The following is a 19,869-nucleotide window of genomic DNA, read 5'->3' on the forward strand; positions in this document are numbered from 1 at the left end:
GTTCTCTGTGATGAGGACATCTACCTTTTATTTATTTTTAGTTGGACTTTATTTATGTTTTAGATTTAATTTATATAATTGGGTTTGTGTTGGCTCAAGTCCATTCTTCTTAGGTTTTAGTCTTTACTATTTAAACTTAATTGCGATGTAATTTCATTAATTTTGATGAATTGAAGAATATTTTGGTGGTTTGTTGTCTATGGCTTCTCCTTCCTCTCCCCTATGAATTTCTGCTTCTTCTCCGGTTTCTCCTCCCATTCTCTCTAGTTCTCCCCCTTCTTTCTTGCTTCTTCTTTCTATTTTTTAATTCGTCCTGCATAAAATTTGGTATCAGAGCTAAATGTTGGGTATTTTTCTCTTACAATTCAAAATTTTCTTCTTTCCCTTTTCCCAAAACTTGTTGAACAGCAGAAACGAAAAGGATTTGTTGGAAGATAGCAGTTTTCTTTCCTAGTTTTATTAAAAAAAAAAAAAAAAAAAGTTACTGTTCATTGCGGATACTGTTATGCCCAGAATTTCAATTTTGCATTTTGTCAATTTCAAAAAAAAAAAAAAAAAAGGTACTGTTCACCCGCGGAAAAAAAAAAAAAAAAAAAAATTCAGAGTTGTTATGTTACTGCTGCTGCTTCCTGCAAACCCTAATCTATACACACGATCAATTATTAATCCAAATAACCCATTATAACACCCAGTCAAATATTCTAGTCTACAAATCATTTAACCCGTTACTCAGGCTCAATCCACATCCACATAATCATAAGTAGCCCAAGTCCTAGAAGCCATTATCCACATCTCATATTCAGCCCAATAAGGCTATTACATCAACCCAATTATCCAACCCGGCCAATCCCCAGCCCATTTATCACATATTTAGCCCAACTAACCCAGCCTACTCTTTACGACGCACGCCCACTCCCCAAACACTAACCCCAGTTGACCCATCTCTATAACAGGATCCAAACTCCTTCCCATCTGGTCTAGTCCCAAATATCCGACCAAGCCCAATTATAATCAATCCATTAACATCAAATACCCCACAGTTTCACCCGATTCCTCTCTCACAAACACTCTCTTGCTGTCGACGCCTCTAATCACCATCACGCCACCACTTCATTATCTACCCAGGCATTAAGAGCACTACCGCTTCATCGCCATAGGCCACCACCACCAACCCAAGATCATACACTTCCACCAAAGTTACCACACTCATATATTTCCTCGTCCATCTCAACAATCTAAAAGCCACAGTAACCACACTCAGTTTTACGTCCACACCAGAACTAGGGGTTAAAAATATTGGACACGAAGGGAAGAACAGAAGCATAGTTAGGGCTCATAAGTCAGCAATTCAGATCAATCGGCATACAAATAGTCAAAACTAAACAACAGGAAGTCCTTGATCTCTATTTAGTATTGGTTTATACTACTGCTTCATTTTTAAAATTGCATCAATTAAAATCTTGTGCTGTTGTTATCATGATAATTTTAGCCTTAAACCCCACTTGATTGAAACCATTAATCAAATTGACACCAGTGATCGAATTGACTTCCATTGTTCCCCACTTAAATTGATTGGAGAATTTGACTAGTGTGTTGACCCTTGCTTTGCCATTTTACATGTACCAGCAGTATTAGCTTGTTTTGGATTTAATTAATCCCAATATTTAAAATTAAATAAAAAAAATTGGTACAAGTTATTTTCCATTGCTTGCACGTATTGTTCACTGATCTCATCATAGCACGTCATTTAGCTGGTATTACATTGCATGTAGTTGCGTAGTGATCGTCTTGTCGTCTCTATTTCCAATACATTGATCATGGATCCATCCTAATTTGATGTACTCACTAGACAATTAGCGCAACTTGCCACTAGCCTATTGACTGTCCAATCAGATATAACTGCTACTCGTGAGGAGAGAAAGAACCTAGCTGCTAAGTTGAGCAATTTTAAGCGAACCCCTCATTTGACGGACACTAATTCTGAAGCGTCTCATAATAGACAATATCATCGTGGACAAAGTAATCAAGAATATTTTCGATGCGATCGTAGGAATAGAGATTAGGTTCGTGAGCGAGAACAAGGCCATGGTCATCATGGTACTCATTCTCTTCTTCGTCGTAAGGAGCGTTTCGTTAGAAACATTGACTTAGATATTCCTACTTTCGATGGTTGCTTAGATCATGAAATTTTTACCCAATGGAACACCCTTACACAAGAGAATCGGCTAGTAACTAAGTACATTGCTCAATTTGAGGAATTTCGAGTGAAATGTCATGTCGTTGAGGATGAGGCCCTGACTTTAAGTAAGTTTATACAAGGTCTACGAGATAAACTTAGGCGTGAACTTTTCTTTCAAGGCATCACTACTCTTGATCAAGCTTATTTTTCAGCCCGGGACTACGAGTTACTTATTAGTACTGCATATGAAAAGCGTGATCACCATCGTTCACCCATCTCATTAGCGTCATCTCATCATAAGTCTATCATAGAGCCTTCCCAATCTAGTGTTCCCTCCCTTTGGAAAAACAAGTGTAAAGGTCGTGATAGCCCAAAGTCGTCTTCTTCATGTAGAAAGCGTAATGACAATCATCCTTCAGTTTCATTGGCTCCACTTTCTCATGTTAAGTCTCTTCTAGGACCTCCCCCGTCTAATGTTCCTCCAATTTTGAAAAATAAGAGTATAATTTTTGAAACTCCAAAGACTTCACTTGCTATGCATCAGCTGTAAGGACTTTAGTCACATCTCTTTCAAATGTCCTAACCGAGCCTTAGTCATAGAAGAACGAAAGAATGCAATAGAAGAGTCATTAGAAGATCTAACATATGACCCTAAACTTGAAGATTTTGATGATGATAGTGAGGACACCTGCTTAGGTGGCATCCAAGCTCTTCTTGGGACTCTAAATTCTGTTTCCCATGATTTTCCTAGTCACTTTTATAGAACCCAATTGCCTATGTTTAGCACTAAATCGAAATTCTCCACTACAGACAAACCCCAGGCTGATGGTCAAAATGAAGTCATTAACCAAAGTCCTAGCAATTTATTCAAGTCTCTAGTCTAGAAAAATTTTGGGAATTGGGACTTGATTCCTCCAACTGTTCAAATTACATATAACAATCCTGTGAATTGGTCTTTACGTCTAAATTCCTTTGAAGTTATTCATGGTTGTGAGCCTAGGAAACCTTTAGACCTTATTCCCAGGTACCCACATGCTAGTGTGTTTATGTCCGTTGAGGTAGTTGTATCACATTTTCATAACTTGCATCTTGAGAACAATAAACAATTTGAAGCAAATAACGCATTATATAATTTTCAAACTGATTCATATAAACTATATTTTGAATTTAATATTAGAGATTATGTTATATTGCAAGTTTGTAGTATTGGTCCTTTAAAAATTTTAAAGCATGTTGGTTCAAATGCACATGTCATTGCCCGTTCATCACATTTTGACTACCACTCTGCTTTAAATATTAAGGACTTCATTACTTACAAATATCGTGTTACTTCCTTTGATGATTTATTTCTACTTAACTTTATGGACCCTCAACTTGACTATGTTGATATTTCTACTTCAATACAATCTATCACAGCACACAAAAATAAAATTGATGTTATTTTAGATGAACGTGTTTTATTGACCAATAATGACAAGATTCAGTACTTCCTTATTTGTTGGGTAGATCGACGTGCTTCTTATACTCCTCATTATATACAATCATGTAAAAATTTTGAAGATGAGGTGCATGAGTATTGGTTATTTGGAGTCCAGTATCAGGACTTGGTTAGAAGGAAAGATCGCCTCCTTGGTCAGAACATATTCTTGGGAATAAGCTACAGTTTTCAGTACTATCAATCATGGAATTTCGTTACTTGGTTCGTCAGAAAGATCATCCCTCGTGGCTTGACTTGACGCATTTGGAGTATCAGATTGACTACAGCCTATACTATCTATCAACTCGACAGGGTCGAGTTTTTCTCCCGCCTCAAGAGAGTTGATGAGGACATCTACCTTTTATTTATTTTTAGTTGGACTTTATTTATGTTTTAGATTTTATTTATGTAATTGGGCTTGTGTTAGCCAAAGTTCATTCTACTTAGGTTTTAGTCTTTACTATTTAAACCTAATTGCGATGTAATTTCATTAGTTTTGATGAATTGAAGAATATTTTGGTGGTTTGTTGTCCATGGCTTCTCCTTCCTCTCCCTCCTCCTCTCCCCTATGAATTTATGCTTCTTCTCCGGTTTCTCCCCCCATTTTCTCTAGTTCTCCCCTCCTCTTTCTTGCTTCTTCTTTCTATTTTTTAATTCGTCCTGCATCACTCTGTGTACTTAATAATAAGTCCATACAGTGAAGCAAAAGGATTGCAAAGTATGCAGGATATAGTTTTTCAAAGAGCTCTTTAAGCCAAGTTTTTTTTTTTCTTTTTTTTACTGTGAGTGTTCGGGCCAGCTTATACATACCTCAACTAATCCCAAGGGACCCTAAAGTTTACAGTCGGGTGCTCACGTCAATAGCCCTGAATGGACTCGAACTGGTAATTACTGGGAAGCAAACCCAAAACCTGATCATTGAGCTACTCATCAGGATTACTCTTTAAGTCAAGGTTCTAAAAGGCGCAAGGCATGACAAGACGTCAAGATTCAAGCCTTGAGCCTGCCTTACAAACCTAAGCATAATAAGATATTTCCCTATTTTTAATCTTCTTTTAAATATTCTAAATCATTAATAGTGATTCATTTTATTTAGTGCGTGTTTGGAAATAATCCTAAATGATCTATAAATCATTTATAAATGGAATTGTTACGCTCTTTGCCCTAATTTCTTTTACTCTTTGACCCCCTTTCTTTTCTGCATTTTCTTATTCATTGTCAAATTGTTATGGGGAAAATCAATTTATTCATATATTCAAGGGTACATATTACAATGAATAAGCCCTCTATATATATAGCAAATAATGAACTTCTAATAAACTATAATTTTATCAAAATATTAAATTTAATCTAAATATTCATAATATGAATTAAAGTCCATACTAATTAATATTTAAATCATGTCTTTATTCTATTTCTCTTTCCATAAAAATGTGAGGTTATAAAAAAAATGGTGGGTCCATTGGAATATGTGGTTGAAAATAAAATTTGAACATTCATAAATCATTTATTGATTGACCAAACAAAGTTTAAACCTTTAAAGAAAAAAAAGGGGACTAAAAAGAGTGTGACTACGTCAAAAATAGGGTTGACTGCCTTTTCCACACCTTCCTCATATCTGAGGCTTTTTCCTAGAGCCTCACACCTAGTCAGGCTTATGCCCCGAGTTTCAGAACAATACTTTAAGCAAGCGACAATCTAGAGAAATTATTCTTGCACCCAGAGTCCCCTAAGAAATCACACGATGACAATAAAATGGCACAAGCTCTCTAACATACAAAAACATATTAGTATTTAATGTCCAGCGTCCATGACACAATTTTTTTTTATATCCATGTATCTTTTTCTTTTCTAAGATCACATGATTTTTGCAGCCAATCAGGCAATTACTTGGCAATCAAAGCAGCAGTTACCATTATGTATGTCCGACTTCCCCAAAATTATCTTCTCGGATGCTATATTTGGAAATAGAAGTTTCAAAAAATGCATAATGCCACAATGTTGTGTCGACATCTCATGTCAAAAAGCACATTTGTAAAAAGAAGGAAAGGAAAAAGACCTTACTCACATTAGGCAGGCAGACTAGTCCTACTGTCCTAATATGTGTTATAACAAGATTTTTCTATTTCAGCAGTCTACTATAATAAAAAATGCAACCAAATGATGGATCTTTTCTCAGAGATAAAATTTAGAATCCAAGTGAATCACACAACAACGTGCACAAATGTTCACTAGACCGTAAAACTGAAACTGATCCACGGTATTACTAAAAAGGAGCATATATTCTAAATTCAATATCTCACCTCCAGAATTGTGTATATTGGAACTGTTGCATCTCCATCAATTACCACACTTTTAAGAAGTGAACTATGACGCCGTCCATAGGCAAGTAACAAATGCTCTGAGGTAGGAGAGAACTGCAATTGAAAATAATGCACAAATGCTTTATAAGGTCTATAATACAGACTCAAAGTTCCCAATCACCATACAGAACTGTATGGATGATTATGAAATCTGAGCAATTAAGTACGATGATAAACCAAGAAATTTTATTCACCTTCAGGTATATCACTAAATCTAATTTCTTTTTTTAATTAGGTAATCAAATAATTTTATTACTTAAAAGAGAATACACGGGGGGTGTACAATCACTTTAAGCCATTAAGGAACAACATGAAATTAGGCAACCCATCTATAGGATTTCTAACCACAACATTAAACCAAGAATACAAGGTAAAGTAAAATGTTTCTCTTATCTGCTCTCTTGTCTTTGTTTGATCTTCGAAGCAATGGTTGTTCCTTTCTCTCCACACGCACCATACAATGCAGCCCGGAATAAGGTGTCATGCTAGTTTGCTATCCTTATCATGGAGTTTTCTCCGCCATGCCCGTATCACGTCCTCTATACAACGAGGCATCACCCAATCCATAGATTGAGAATCAAGTATACTATTCCAAATCCAACGTATACCATCACAATGAATGAACAAATGATCAATCGTCTCCCCATCCTTCTTGCACATATAATACCACTCGGTTATGTAGAAGCCTTTACGTCAAAGATTATCCACCGTTGAGACCTATCCCCTCACAACTGTACACAATGAGAATGCCACCCGAGGAGATAATTTACACTGCCACACCAACTTCCAGAAGAATTAATTATTCACACATCCCATGAGGGAACCATAGTACGAACGAACTGAAAAAATGTCATCACGTGCTGTCCTCCACCTGATACAATCCCTCTCTCCTACCCAAATTTGTGCCTCATGTAAAAAGGTCATAAACGACGAATAATCTTCCAATTCCCAATCCTGTAGATCCCTTCCAAATGTAATATTTCAGCTATAGCTCCTATTATGAATGTCTAAGAAATCACTCACCATAGCAGTGGGCACTGAGGCAATGCGGTGCAAGGAAGAAAATCCCTCCTTCAGCGGTTGATCTCCGCACCAACAATCATCCCAAAATCTAATCTCATTACCATTTCCGACCACAAACTTCAGTTTGTCCAAAAAATCACTACATCCCCATCGGATATACCTCCACAAACTCACCCCATAAGAACCACGATCCTCAAATGCACACTATCCCCCCTTCGTCACACCATACTTCGCCCCAATTATTTCTCTCCAGAAGCTTTCCCTCTTCACCCTAAATCGACATAACCACTTGCCTAATAATGCCTTATTGAACAACACAAGGCTCCTCACCCCAAGACCCCCCATCCTTATCGACAAACAAACAACTCCCCAATTGACCAAATGGAGTCTCCTCTCCTCCCCCAACCCTGCCCATAGAAATTCTCTTTGAAATCTCTCTAATTTCTTTGCCACTGCAATCGGAATGGGAAACAATGACAAAAAGTAAGTAGGGAGATTGGAGAGAGTGGATTTAATGAGAGTAAGTCTGCCTCTCTTAGAAAGGTACATACGCTTCCACCTTGTTAATCTTCTCTCCATCATTTCCACAATACCATTCCAGATATGGGTACTTTTAAATCGTGCCCCTAACGGGAGCCCTAGTTATAACATCAGCAGCTGCGCAACCTTACAACCCAATATATCAGCCAACTCCTCCACATTATCGACATCCCCTACTAGAATAGTCTCAGACTTCCCCAAATTGATTTTCAAACCAGACACCGCTTCAAAGCATAGGAGCAGACGGCGCAAGTTTCTGAATTGTTCAACATCTGCATCGCATAAAATCAGCGTGCCATCTGCAAATAACAGATGGGACACCTGCAATTGGTCAACCATAAAACCCCTTATCAAACCTGCTCTCACGGCTCTTTTAATCATCCTACTGAAAGCTTCCATCACGATGACAAATAACAATGGAGACAATGGATCTCCTTGTCTCAAGTTTCTACTACTCCGGAAATAACCCTCAGGTGTTTCGTTGACCAAAACTGAGAATGAAACAGTAAAAATACAGAATTGAATCCATTTATACCATTTATCCCCAAAATCACAGCGCCTAATCATATACAACAGGAATCCCCAATTTACATGATCGTAAGCCTTCTGAATATCAAGCTTACATAGCATCCCTGGGACCCTTAGACGCTTTCTTGAATCTATGCATTCATTCACTATAAGTACAGAATCCAAAATCGGACGCCCTTTTACAAATACATTCTGAAACTTGGACACTACTTTTCCCAGCACCTCCTTTAATCTGTTTGCCAGGACTTTCGCAATAATCTTATACACCCCACTGACAAGGCTAATGGGGCGAAAGTCCTTAATATCAATCGCTCCCAATTTCTTAGGGATGAACACAATAAATGTAGCGTTAGAACTTCTCTGGAATCTGCCACGTTCAAAAAAATAAGAAAAAGTATTCACAATGTCCGATCGAACCACATTCCAGCACGCCTTGTAGAATGAGAATGAGAAACCGTCCGGTCTCGAAGCCTAATCATCGTTCATGCTGAACACTACCTCCTTAATTTCATCCTCCCCAAATGGTCTCTCTATCCATCGGGCATCATCCTCCGTGATAGTAGAAAAGTGCAATCCCTCCAATTATGACCTCCATTCAAATTGCTCCCGATAGAGGTTCTGATAAAAATTCACCAGTTAGCTTCCAATTTCCTGTAGTTCCTCATAAGTAACCCCGTCCACCTCCAAAACTATGATGGAGTTGTTCCTCCTATTAGAATCGGCGACCCTGTGGAAGAACTTAGTGCATTTATCCCCCTCTTTCAATCAAGTAACTCTAGATTTCTGTCGCCAAGTAATCTCCTCCATCTCCATCAACCTCTCCATCTCTTCCTTTAATATTCTATGTCTCTCCTTCTCTTCCTCAGCCAACCCTTGACTCTCCTCCCGCCTATCCAACTCCTCTCTCTGATAGACACTGATTTTTACTACAGTTAATATTGCCCACAACTTCCTCATTCCATTTCTTTAAGTCCCCTTTCAACGCCTTTAGCTTCTGATCTAATACAAAACAGGGAGACCCACTGACTTCATAGGAAGTCCACCACGTCTGTACTCGCTCCCTGAAACCTTCTACTTTCAACCACATCTTCTCAAACCTGAAAGGTCTTCTTCCACCACCCCTTCTATTCCCCGATAACATAATAAAAAAATGATCCGAGTACATCCTCCCCAATCTTCTCTGAGTGACATCTGAATATTTAGGCTCCCACTCTCCACAAATCAAGAACCTATCAATACGAGACAAGACGGGTCGATCCCGATTAGATGACCAGGTAAAATCTCCCCCAATCATGGGTAAATCCACCAACAAATTCTCCCTAATAAAATCTGAGAACTCCTCCATTGCCCTAGTTAGTCTCCCACCACTCGACCTCTCCGAAAGAAATCGAATCACATTGAAATCACCCCCAATACATGTTGAGAGATTCCACCAAGCCCTCAATCTCCAAACGATATTTCTCTTATCATGTCAGCAACCTCCCAGGCCAGGTCGCAACAAGTACATCACACATATAATACAACAGGGATGCGTTCAGATAAAAGCCGAAAAAAGAACACAGATATGGGTTCATATCCACCAAGCGACAGCCAAAACAATATACTACTAAGTTTGTTTTAATTCTTGACAACTTCCACATAAGAAAGTTTTTCCTTGTTTCGAGATTTTTGAAGTTGCAAAAACATAGTTAAAAGAACGTCCAAATAGATGGCTTCATGACATGAAAAATGACAACCACATCCTGATACATTCTCGTCTCAAAAGGGAGGAAATTAAAACACAGCCAAAAGCTAGCCACATAGGAGTCCAAAGAACAGAATAAGGGCACTTATCCACTAAGGGATGGCCCAAACAATCTATTAAGATTTATTTGTTGATAACTTCTGCCTAAGTAAAGTTTCTCTTATAAGTCACAAAAAACATAGTTACCAGACTATCCCATTAAAAGCTGCTGCGACGTTAAATAGTGCAACTGCTTCCCAGCATGCATTCTCATCCAGAGAGAATAGCTTATGTGCATCTAATACTGGGTTCTATTTGGGCATGTGCTTGTAAAAGGTAAACAACATATCAGTAATAAACCCTAGAAACCATCAAAATTTGTGTTCTGTCTAGAAGATAACCGTGTATCCCTAGCTAATTTAGCATTATAATTCATCCATCAGCATCACTAACTCTCTAATCATTTTGGTATTTTCTTGTTTAAGATTTGCACAGGATTATTTCTAGTTTGTTATCAATAGAAGACATCCTAGGGAAGAAAATAGTTCAGAAGACAACATTGTTTACTTCAGACAGATCCCAGCACTTACATCCTTTGAACTGGATGGTATATAACTATAATAGAGCAACTGCTACAAAAAGTGAAGACAGTGATAGAGGGACCAGAAGAGAATTAAAATGGATACAGCACGCAACTAGAAGTTTAAAGAAATAAATATCAAATGATAAACTGCAAAAGAAGATGGCACAAAAACTTGCATAAAATGTGTAGTTACAGTAAAGAAATTCTTCACACAGGTTACGGCATCTAAATAGAATAACAGTTGAGCAACTTTCAAGCCACACCTGATCAGGAAAATGTTTTTATTATTGTTGATACATGATGCCGGACTACATGAAAACCGTCATTCCTTTTCTTATAAACGAACATTTCATTAAATAAGTATCCATAATTTCTTTCTAAATTTTCTTCCAGAAAGCTAAAATGCCATTAACTTAATCATAAAACTAACCTGTATTGAAGTCAAACAATGAGCAGCTCTGATAGCCCGTGAGGCTAGAACTGAGCCGAATCTACATAATCAAAGCATCATCAATCTAAAGGGATACATCTCATCAAAATAAGATCAATATGGAATATAATCGGCAAGATGCGGGAAATTCAGCTTACGTTGTCTCCTCAAGGGAATATACTCTTAGCTCATACATAACTTGATGGGTTGAAATGGGATGTCTTGTTGGAGATGTTGAGGCCCCTCTAACATCATGCTGAACGTGGCCTTCAAAACCTGAATCAGCTTCAGTGTTTGGCTGGATACATGCTACACAGACGGCTAAAAATCTTCCACACGGTGAAAAGTGGGCACCCATTTCACTGCAAAAATATATAATTATCATAATTAGAATTTAGAAATCACAAAGACACAAAAACTACTGTCAGGAAATCAATGTTCCAACCCATTTTGCTTAAGTCACCTACCTACAAAGTACAGCATGTGGAATAGTTAAGCGACACCTTTCTGTATTAAGAAGTGCTCGAGGATTTTTAATATCATGAGGCCATATTCTAAGCTTCACAGTACAAGGTAACTCAGCAGCTGCAGCTAGTGATGTGGCTACCTCGGACTGGACTTGGCCCATGAAAGGTTGTGAATTGCTCTGCTCGTGAGCAACACTATTAACAGCTGCACCATCACCAGATCCACTTGCTGGTATTGTGCGGGTGCGCGAAGGACGGTGACGTGAACCAGATCTTCCGCCAACCCTTGAACTACCAACACTATTTACAATTGCCGGTGGAACCATTGAAGTTTGACTCCCTGTTTCTCCATAAGAAGAAATAGCATCAGTAGCACCTCCATTTCGTGAATGCATTGACCATTGACCAGCTTGTCTTTGACCAATTAACCACCCTTGCAAGAATGGGAGTTCCCAATAAGCTGGGTCACCAAATGGAAAAAGTTGATTGTTTATCTCATAAGGGTGAACATCTGTATCCATTGCATCCACTGCGGGCTGAGAAACAGCAATTTCCATTTCCGTCGTTAAAGAATTAGTTTGTGATCCTTCTCGCAGAGGAGAGCTACTAGATTCAATCGGAGACAATACTAGTTCATACTGTCCAGATGGAGTTGAATACGTGAGAAGCCGCATGGAGGAAGAAGAATCGACACTCTGTTGTGAAGCACCAGAGCTCATGACCGCACCAATATGCTGAGAAGGTAACCTCGCATCAACTCGGCCAATTGGAGGCCAAATCAAAAATGGTATAGACATAGTGGGCAGCTCATTTCCTGAATTAGATCGATGAGCTGTGTGAGCATCTGCCAAATATATCGTAGGAGGAGGGTAGTGCAAGTAGCCAGGAGAAGTTGCAAGCATCATTGAGGGGTCCGATGAGTCGAGATCATTGACCTGTATAGATCGACACTGTAATTTGCACCGAGAGAAAGAAACTTGACAGCATGCAAAATAATACCTCAGCAGTTAGAAGAAATGGCGCAGCATGTGGATGGAAGTGCACAGCCCTGAGTGAACGGCGAGTCTTAAGTATAATTGTTGGTGAAGAAGCCTCCCCTCTCCTGTTGTAGTGCCATATGAATAGCTGAAACGTGCTAAAATGTCAACAACAATGTAGCCATGCAAAACTAAACTCTTCAATGATATGTCCAAATTTCTAACCTTGTGGCCTGAAGCCACAGCCAAAATTTCTCCTTCCGCGTGGAAGGCAATAGAAGCTATAGGGCGGTCTGCACGAAGGAAAATCAAGAGCCTTATTAACAGAATCTAAAATATTAATATAGATATAAAACATTTCTGAAACTTTGAATGTCAAAGGTAATTACAGAAGTCGCGAGATCCTATACACTCAGCAGTGTTTGCATCCCACAACCGAACTTCATGGTCTAAACTTCCACTTGCAAGAATTTCAGGATGAAGTGGATGGAACCTAACCTGCAGAGCCCATAGCCGTGGCAGAAAACAAAGAAACAATGACACATCAAATAAATTGGTGAAATTTAAGCTAAACAAAACGATGCAACCAAGCAATTATCTGTTACGTGAAAAATCTATTGTCAGAGGCAGATCAAAATAGAGGTCTAACACTTTGTAACACGTTATCAATAGAACATTAAGGTACATACTCTACAGAATAGAAGATTGAATAAATTTCTATATCATTAGTCAGAAGTGATAAGAATTTTATAAGAATTTATTCACATAGTTGTATATGCTACCCTCTTGTTTCTCTTCTTCTCTAACTTCCCATTTATTTACCTCTATGGGGTTAAGAGTCAAATTGATCTCCCAAGAAGAGCTACCAAATCATCCCTTCATGGTAGTAGTATCATAGACAAACTGATGAAATCAATATGTAAAGTTTCAGAAGAGAGCCTACCACCCAAGGTGTCCTCCGATGACCACTCAACACCTTTAAGCATTTCCCAGTTTGGCAGTCGATTATTTTTACAGTATGATCTCCACTGCAAACATAGAATATAATAAATTTTTTGCAAAAACTAAATCAAAAGAACTCGGTATGATTTTAAAATAAAAAAATTAGTACGTGTGTATGCATGAGAGGGGGGGCGGGGGGAGGGGGGGAGGGAAGGATAATTACTGAGTAGAAGCAAGTGTTTTCCCATCAGGACTAAAAGCTGCTGCTATGGTTGACCTGGGTGGAGGTAACAGTGAACAATACTTGGCTGATAAATGTAGCAATGACTGTGCCTCTACCCTGGAGTATTTAGAGTAAAAGATTTCAAGAAATTAACAAGTTTACAAGGACGTGAAACATCATTAAGATATTACGAAATAGTGCAGAAGACATGACAGATACCATGAAAGAAGTTCTTGTCTTGCATCTTTCCCTGCTTCACGTTTTAATCCAGAGGATTCAAGCTGACATCTTGAAGTGTCTCCCCAGAAGCATCTGGGGGATCGCTTTGTACGTGGAGACACCTCCCTCAAAGCTAACAGTTGAAATACATTACTACAAGTGGCACATAGCATATTATATCCAATTAGCAACCATTCACGCCCAAAAAAAAAAAAAAAAAAAAAAAAAAAAAAAAAAAAAAAAATTCAGATTTTTCTTACTCTTTAGCAAACAAAGGGAAAGGGCAATGCAACTCAGCAACATATTTCAAATTTTGAAATGGCAACAAAACCAATACTTATCAGTTTATGGAAAGGCTAGAAATTTATAAGATTGTGCTATCCAAGAACACTAATCAACAGATATTACTAAAAATTCCCGATAAGACCACGTCTACTTAATTGGAAGCACAGTCAGACTTCGCATGCCTGATTCATTATTACTTATTGATTTAAAAAATATATATATGTTAAAAGGTGATGCCTCAGAATCCAGAAAAAACTCCGAGAAACCCTAAGTTAGAAAACATAACATTGATGCTATTCCAGTAAAAATGTCGACAATCAGTAAACTAAAATTTGACGCTTGCAAACACCAAATCCATCCACATCTACAGCTATTAAAACCGAATGAATTTGTAGTTTCACACTCACATGATCAAACAAAGCTAGCATCACCATGTCCTTCAAAATCAAATGCAGTAACATCCTACACAACCTAGGATCAGTAAAACATATTTCAAATACACCAATATTACATTGGCATTAAAATATTATTTTTATGCCACATATGGAGGTTATTTATCACTTCTGTGTTTAAGCAACAAATCCTATCCCTCGTTTCCTCATATGTTGAACTTTACTTCAATTGCGCTTGAGCTAAACAAAAGATCCAATATTCAGCTAAAAAATAGATAAAATCACTCAAAAGAAATCAAATTCCAGACCTTTGCAATCAAGAAGGAGCAAGATTTTGGTGAAATCAGACTTAAAAATTTAACCTTTGTTTAGAATTCGTGTGGCGAGTGGGCCCCACATGAGGAAGGATCGGCTGGAAATTGGACGTCGACTGATGAGCAGCGGTGAAATTCTCCGGCCAAATCGATGTTGACCTCATAATTAATTCCAATTCACTATTTAAATTTAAATTCTCAAAAAGAAAGTCCTTTAGTCAGGAAATATGTTTCCGGCACTTCTGAATTTCTAAAAGCTGGGAACTTTGGGTTTTACATCGATTTGGCTGAATTGTTCATGAATTTCCCATGGATTCTTGCCAATTTATAAAGACAGTGTTGATCTGAGCGAAATGGCCCGGAGAAAGGCGGAGAAGGGGGGCTGACAAACGAGGAGATTATGGCATTTTCCGGCGATGGGCGGTGATATTTTTTGATATTACGATGGCGTTTAATTTGACAGAAATGTCGTCATATTTGACGGGATGAAGCCCAGTCGTTTAAAAGGAGCGTGCAATCCACGCCTTTGGTTACGTGGATGAATGTGTTCCCTGGAATAATCTAGCATATGGTAGGGTTCCAACCCTTCTTGCATGTTGGAAAAATTTTATTATAAAGGTTGAACCCAACCTTAAGGGTTCCCCACCGCCTCTATTTTGAAGTATCATGAGGGAGGTAAATCGCAGATTATGGCTCCAATAGTATAAGGTGGAAGACTGCTTGTACACTTGCACTTACCCAATAGTCAAATCCATATTTCAGGATTCGAACCCTTGACGCGGCAGTCTCAAGAAAAGCTGGATTTCTCCACCCTCCCCTTTTACCACTTGTTGATGTGCCCTGGGGGCTTGGAAGGATTTTATTATAATTTTGATTTTGAATTTGTCAAAGCTAAAATCTTCAAAATTTAAATATGGGAGTTATTGATTTTTTTTTTTTTTTTACATGTGAATTTAATTTTGGAAACTGTTATATTTGTTTACACAAAAAAAATACATGAAAGAAGTTCTTGTCTTGCATCTTTCCCTGCTTCACGTTTTAATCCAGAGGATTCAAGCTGACATCTTGAAGTGTCTCCCCAGAAGCATCTGGGGGATCGCTTTGTACGTGGAGACACCTCCCTCAAAGCTAACAGTTGAAATACATTACTACAAGTGGCACATAGCATATTATATCCAATTAGCAACCATTCACGCCCAAAAAAAAAAAAAAAAAAAAACTCTAAATTTTGTTGCTCTCTGATGGCAAATACATATTATTATATTGTTGCATATAACAAGCGAAGCAATCAGCAAGCGTGTTCATGCATAAGTATCTACATTTGTCAGCACATCCCAGAACGAAAATCCAATCTGCAGATCACCCTAGTAAATGAACAGAGTTCACGTTATAGCACTCTCTCATCTGATCATTTGTTCAGATTTTTCTTACTCTTTAGCAAACAAAGGGAAAGGGCAATGCAACTCAGCAACATATTTCAAATTTTGAAATGGCAACAAAACCAATACTTATCAGTTTATGGAAAGGCTAGAAATTTATAAGATTGTGCTATCCAAGAACACTAATCAACAGATATTACTAAAAATTCCCGATAAGACCACGTCTACTTAATTGGAAGCACAGTCAGACTTCGCATGCCTGATTCATTATTACTTATTGATTTAAAAAATATATATATGTTAAAAGGTGATGCCTCAGAATCCAGAAAAAACTCCGAGAAACCCTAAGTTAGAAAACATAACATTGATGCTATTCCAGTAAAAATGTCGACAATCAGTAAACTAAAATTTGACGCTTGCAAACACCAAATCCATCCACATCTACAGCTATTAAAACCGAATGAATTTGTAGTTTCACACTCACATGATCAAACAAAGCTAGCATCACCATGTCCTTCAAAATCAAATGCAGTAACATCCTACACAACCTAGGATCAGTAAAACATATTTCAAATACACCAATATTACATTGGCATTAAAATATTATTTTTATGCCACATATGGAGGTTATTTATCACTTCTGTGTTTAAGCAACAAATCCTATCCCTCGTTTCCTCATATGTTGAACTTTACTTCAATTGCGCTTGAGCTAAACAAAAGATCCAATATTCAGCTAAAAAATAGATAAAATCACTCAAAAGAAATCAAATTCCAGACCTTTGCAATCAAGAAGGAGCAAGATTTTGGTGAAATCAGACTTAAAAATTTAACCTTTGTTTAGAATTCGTGTGGCGAGTGGGCCCCACATGAGGAAGGATCGGCTGGAAATTGGACGTCGACTGATGAGCAGCGGTGAAATTCTCCGGCCAAATCGATGTTGACCTCATAATTAATTCCAATTCACTATTTAAATTTAAATTCTCAAAAAGAAAGTCCTTTAGTCAGGAAATATGTTTCCGGCACTTCTGAATTTCTAAAAGCTGGGAACTTTGGGTTTTACATCGATTTGGCTGAATTGTTCATGAATTTCCCATGGATTCTTGCCAATTTATAAAGACAGTGTTGATCTGAGCGAAATGGCCCGGAGAAAGGCGGAGAAGGGGGGCTGACAAACGAGGAGATTATGGCATTTTCCGGCGATGGGCGGTGATATTTTTTGATATTACGATGGCGTTTAATTTGACAGAAATGTCGTCATATTTGACGGGATGAAGCCCAGTCGTTTAAAAGGAGCGTGCAATCCACGCCTTTGGTTACGTGGATGAATGTGTTCCCTGGAATAATCTAGCATATGGTAGGGTTCCAACCCTTCTTGCATGTTGGAAAAATTTTATTATAAAGGTTGAACCCAACCTTAAGGGTTCCCCACCGCCTCTATTTTAAAGTATCATGAGGAAGGTAAATCGCAGATTATGGCTCCAATAGTATAAGGTGGAAGACTGCTTGTACACTTGCACTTACCCAATAGTCAAATCCATATTTCAGGATTCGAACCCTTGACGCGGCAGTCTCAAGAAAAGCTGGATTTCTCCACCCTCCCCTTTTACCACTTGTTGATGTGCCCTGGGGGCTTGGAAGGATTTTATTATAATTTTGATTTTGAATTTGTCAAAGCTAAAATCTTCAAAATTTAAATATGGGAGTTATTGATTTTTATTTTTTTTTTTACATGTGAATTTAATTTTGGAAACTGTTATATTTGTTTACACAAAAATAATAAATATACTAGATAGAATATGGTAAAATTAAATATAATCTATATAAAATGAAATTGACCTCATAAGTATCGGTGTTTATAATTTGTTTTTGGAAACTGTTATATTTGCTTACAAAAAAATAATTACAATGATCATAAATAATAAGATAAATATACAGATAGAATGTGATAAAATTAAATATAATCTATATAAAATGAAATTGATTTCCTAAATCTCGATGCTTGGCTTGCTAAACATTGGGTGATGTGGCACACTACAATAGGTAGTGCAATTAGTTTTGTAACAAATCATTATTTTTCATCACCTATTATAGAATGCTATGTCACCTGAGTACTTAACTTATGTGAAGTACCGGTGCTTAAAAAATCAATCCTGCTATATAAAATACTTATAACCCAGCTCAACCTGATACTTTGAGGCCTTGCTCTAAACATGACACAAATTCATCGTTTAATTAGGTTCTCAAGGCTAGGAGGGGTTTGTCCCTCCTCAAACCACTTAGTTCATATCATATGAAAAATAAAATTTTCTATTGTGGGATGGATCTACCCCAATATCAGATGTGGCTTTGACTAAAGAGAATGACATAGAGGAATTGGGCTACTGGGTTCTCCAACTAAAAGATTAGACTAGTGATGTACCACAAACCACCTCTCATAATGTTTGTCTCGTGTCAGGTTCCCTACTCCTTGCAAGTTCCAACACAAGGAACTCATTGTCCTCGATGGATCTGTAATGCAAAGTACGTTGTTGATTCAATATTGTCACTCTAAAAAATTCTTAACTTCAGAATTCCACTGCCAAGATGGGGTTGTAGACGAGATTGATAAGAATTTCGATCTTGCATATACAGACCAGTGGGGCAAGAGGAACTATGGATTTGTCTCACTTAGTTGTGATACCCTTCCAATGTTGAAGAGAAGGACACCTAGCTAGTGTTATTCTAACTTCATGTGCTCTTTTAGAGATAAATTCGAGCACCTTTTTGGTGATACTATTGTGGTAAGTACTCATTATTATTCTCGTACGTTATTTGTGTTTGAAAAAAATATTTTGCTTGTTATCCATTGTCAATTTTGTGATTTAAATTGCTATAATTTATCATTTTAGGAAATTTAAATTACGATGGGTCCAGCATGGGAGCTTAGTTGATGTGATCTAAGGGGGAAGAAATTATCAAGTTTTTGAAGAATGTCGAGATGAAGTTAAGACTAAGGATCAAGCTAAGTTCGAAACATCGAAAAACCAATAAAACCGTCCAATTACTTGATCGAGCTATGGAGTACAAAATGTTGAAGTTGACAAGGCAAACAACAACTTACATGTTGGCCATAAAGGCGAAATCATGTTTGGTGTGTTGAATTCAAAGTTTTGAACGATAAATGAAAAAATAGAAGGCAGATTAAAATAGGCATAACTTTCAGCTCGGGTATCAAATTTTCACCCATGAGCACAATTCGGAATCGTCACGAAATTCTGCACATGAAAAAGTTGGAGTTGAAATTTAAGCTATGAAAACTCTTGGCTTTAAAGGCACGCGACCACACAGCATGTTCTCGAGATAAAATTGAAGGCTAAATTTTGTTCTATGCAACTGCATGGCTTATAATTGTGCAACCGCATGGTAGAGTTTTGAGACATGAATTTCCCAATTTCAGGTAATCTTCTCATTAAGTTAAAACTCTATTTTTATGGTATCTTTTGTAATCTTTAGACTTTATTTTCGTATCAACTAGGGTTGCATGAGTTTAGTATAAATAGTTCATTATTTCTCATTGTAAAAGAAGACTTTTCATTATGAATTAATAGAGAGATTTTCTCGAGAGGCTTTTTTTCTTCAAAAGTCCTTTCTTCTTGTTTGAACAAGTTTTCAAACTTACCAAGAGTAAAATCTTGTGTCATTCACAATTTCAAGTGAGGTTCAATAATTGTGTGATCAAGAGGTCGACAAAATTCATTGTTGTTGGATGCTTGGTTCGTAGTTTTTGGATTAAATCCAAAACCTTGAATCTTTGTCGTTCTTGGGATCCAATTTCAATCTAGTTAT

The 19,869-nt window shown here is 37.5% G+C and overlaps 1 protein-coding gene and 1 pseudogene across 1 annotated transcript; one reads left to right on the plus strand and one right to left on the minus strand.

Moving 5' to 3' along the window:
* Window positions 1–5,926: 5,926 nt before the first annotated feature.
* On the minus strand, window positions 5,927–15,157 carry LOC111376420. Its single transcript, XM_022999383.1, has 11 exons — window positions 14,714–15,157; window positions 13,675–13,827; window positions 13,456–13,572; window positions 13,234–13,318; window positions 12,680–12,788; window positions 12,516–12,583; window positions 12,313–12,438; window positions 11,314–12,248; window positions 11,005–11,208; window positions 10,847–10,907; window positions 5,927–6,073 (listed from the first exon to the last, which is right to left on the minus strand). The coding sequence occupies exons 1-11, from the start codon at window positions 14,827–14,829 to the stop codon at window positions 5,948–5,950; spliced, it is 2,100 nt and encodes a 699-aa protein (XP_022855151.1). The 5' UTR covers window positions 14,830–15,157; the 3' UTR covers window positions 5,927–5,947.
* Window positions 15,158–18,638: 3,481 nt separating this feature from the next.
* The window catches only part of LOC111376424, a 7,623-nt pseudogene continuing 6,392 nt past the window's right edge, over window positions 18,639–19,869 (plus strand).

This window comes from Olea europaea, unplaced genomic scaffold (genome assembly GCF_002742605.1).
Source record: "Olea europaea var. sylvestris unplaced genomic scaffold, O_europaea_v1 scaffold1501, whole genome shotgun sequence".
In the NCBI taxonomy this organism is placed as follows: domain Eukaryota; kingdom Viridiplantae; phylum Streptophyta; class Magnoliopsida; order Lamiales; family Oleaceae; genus Olea; species Olea europaea.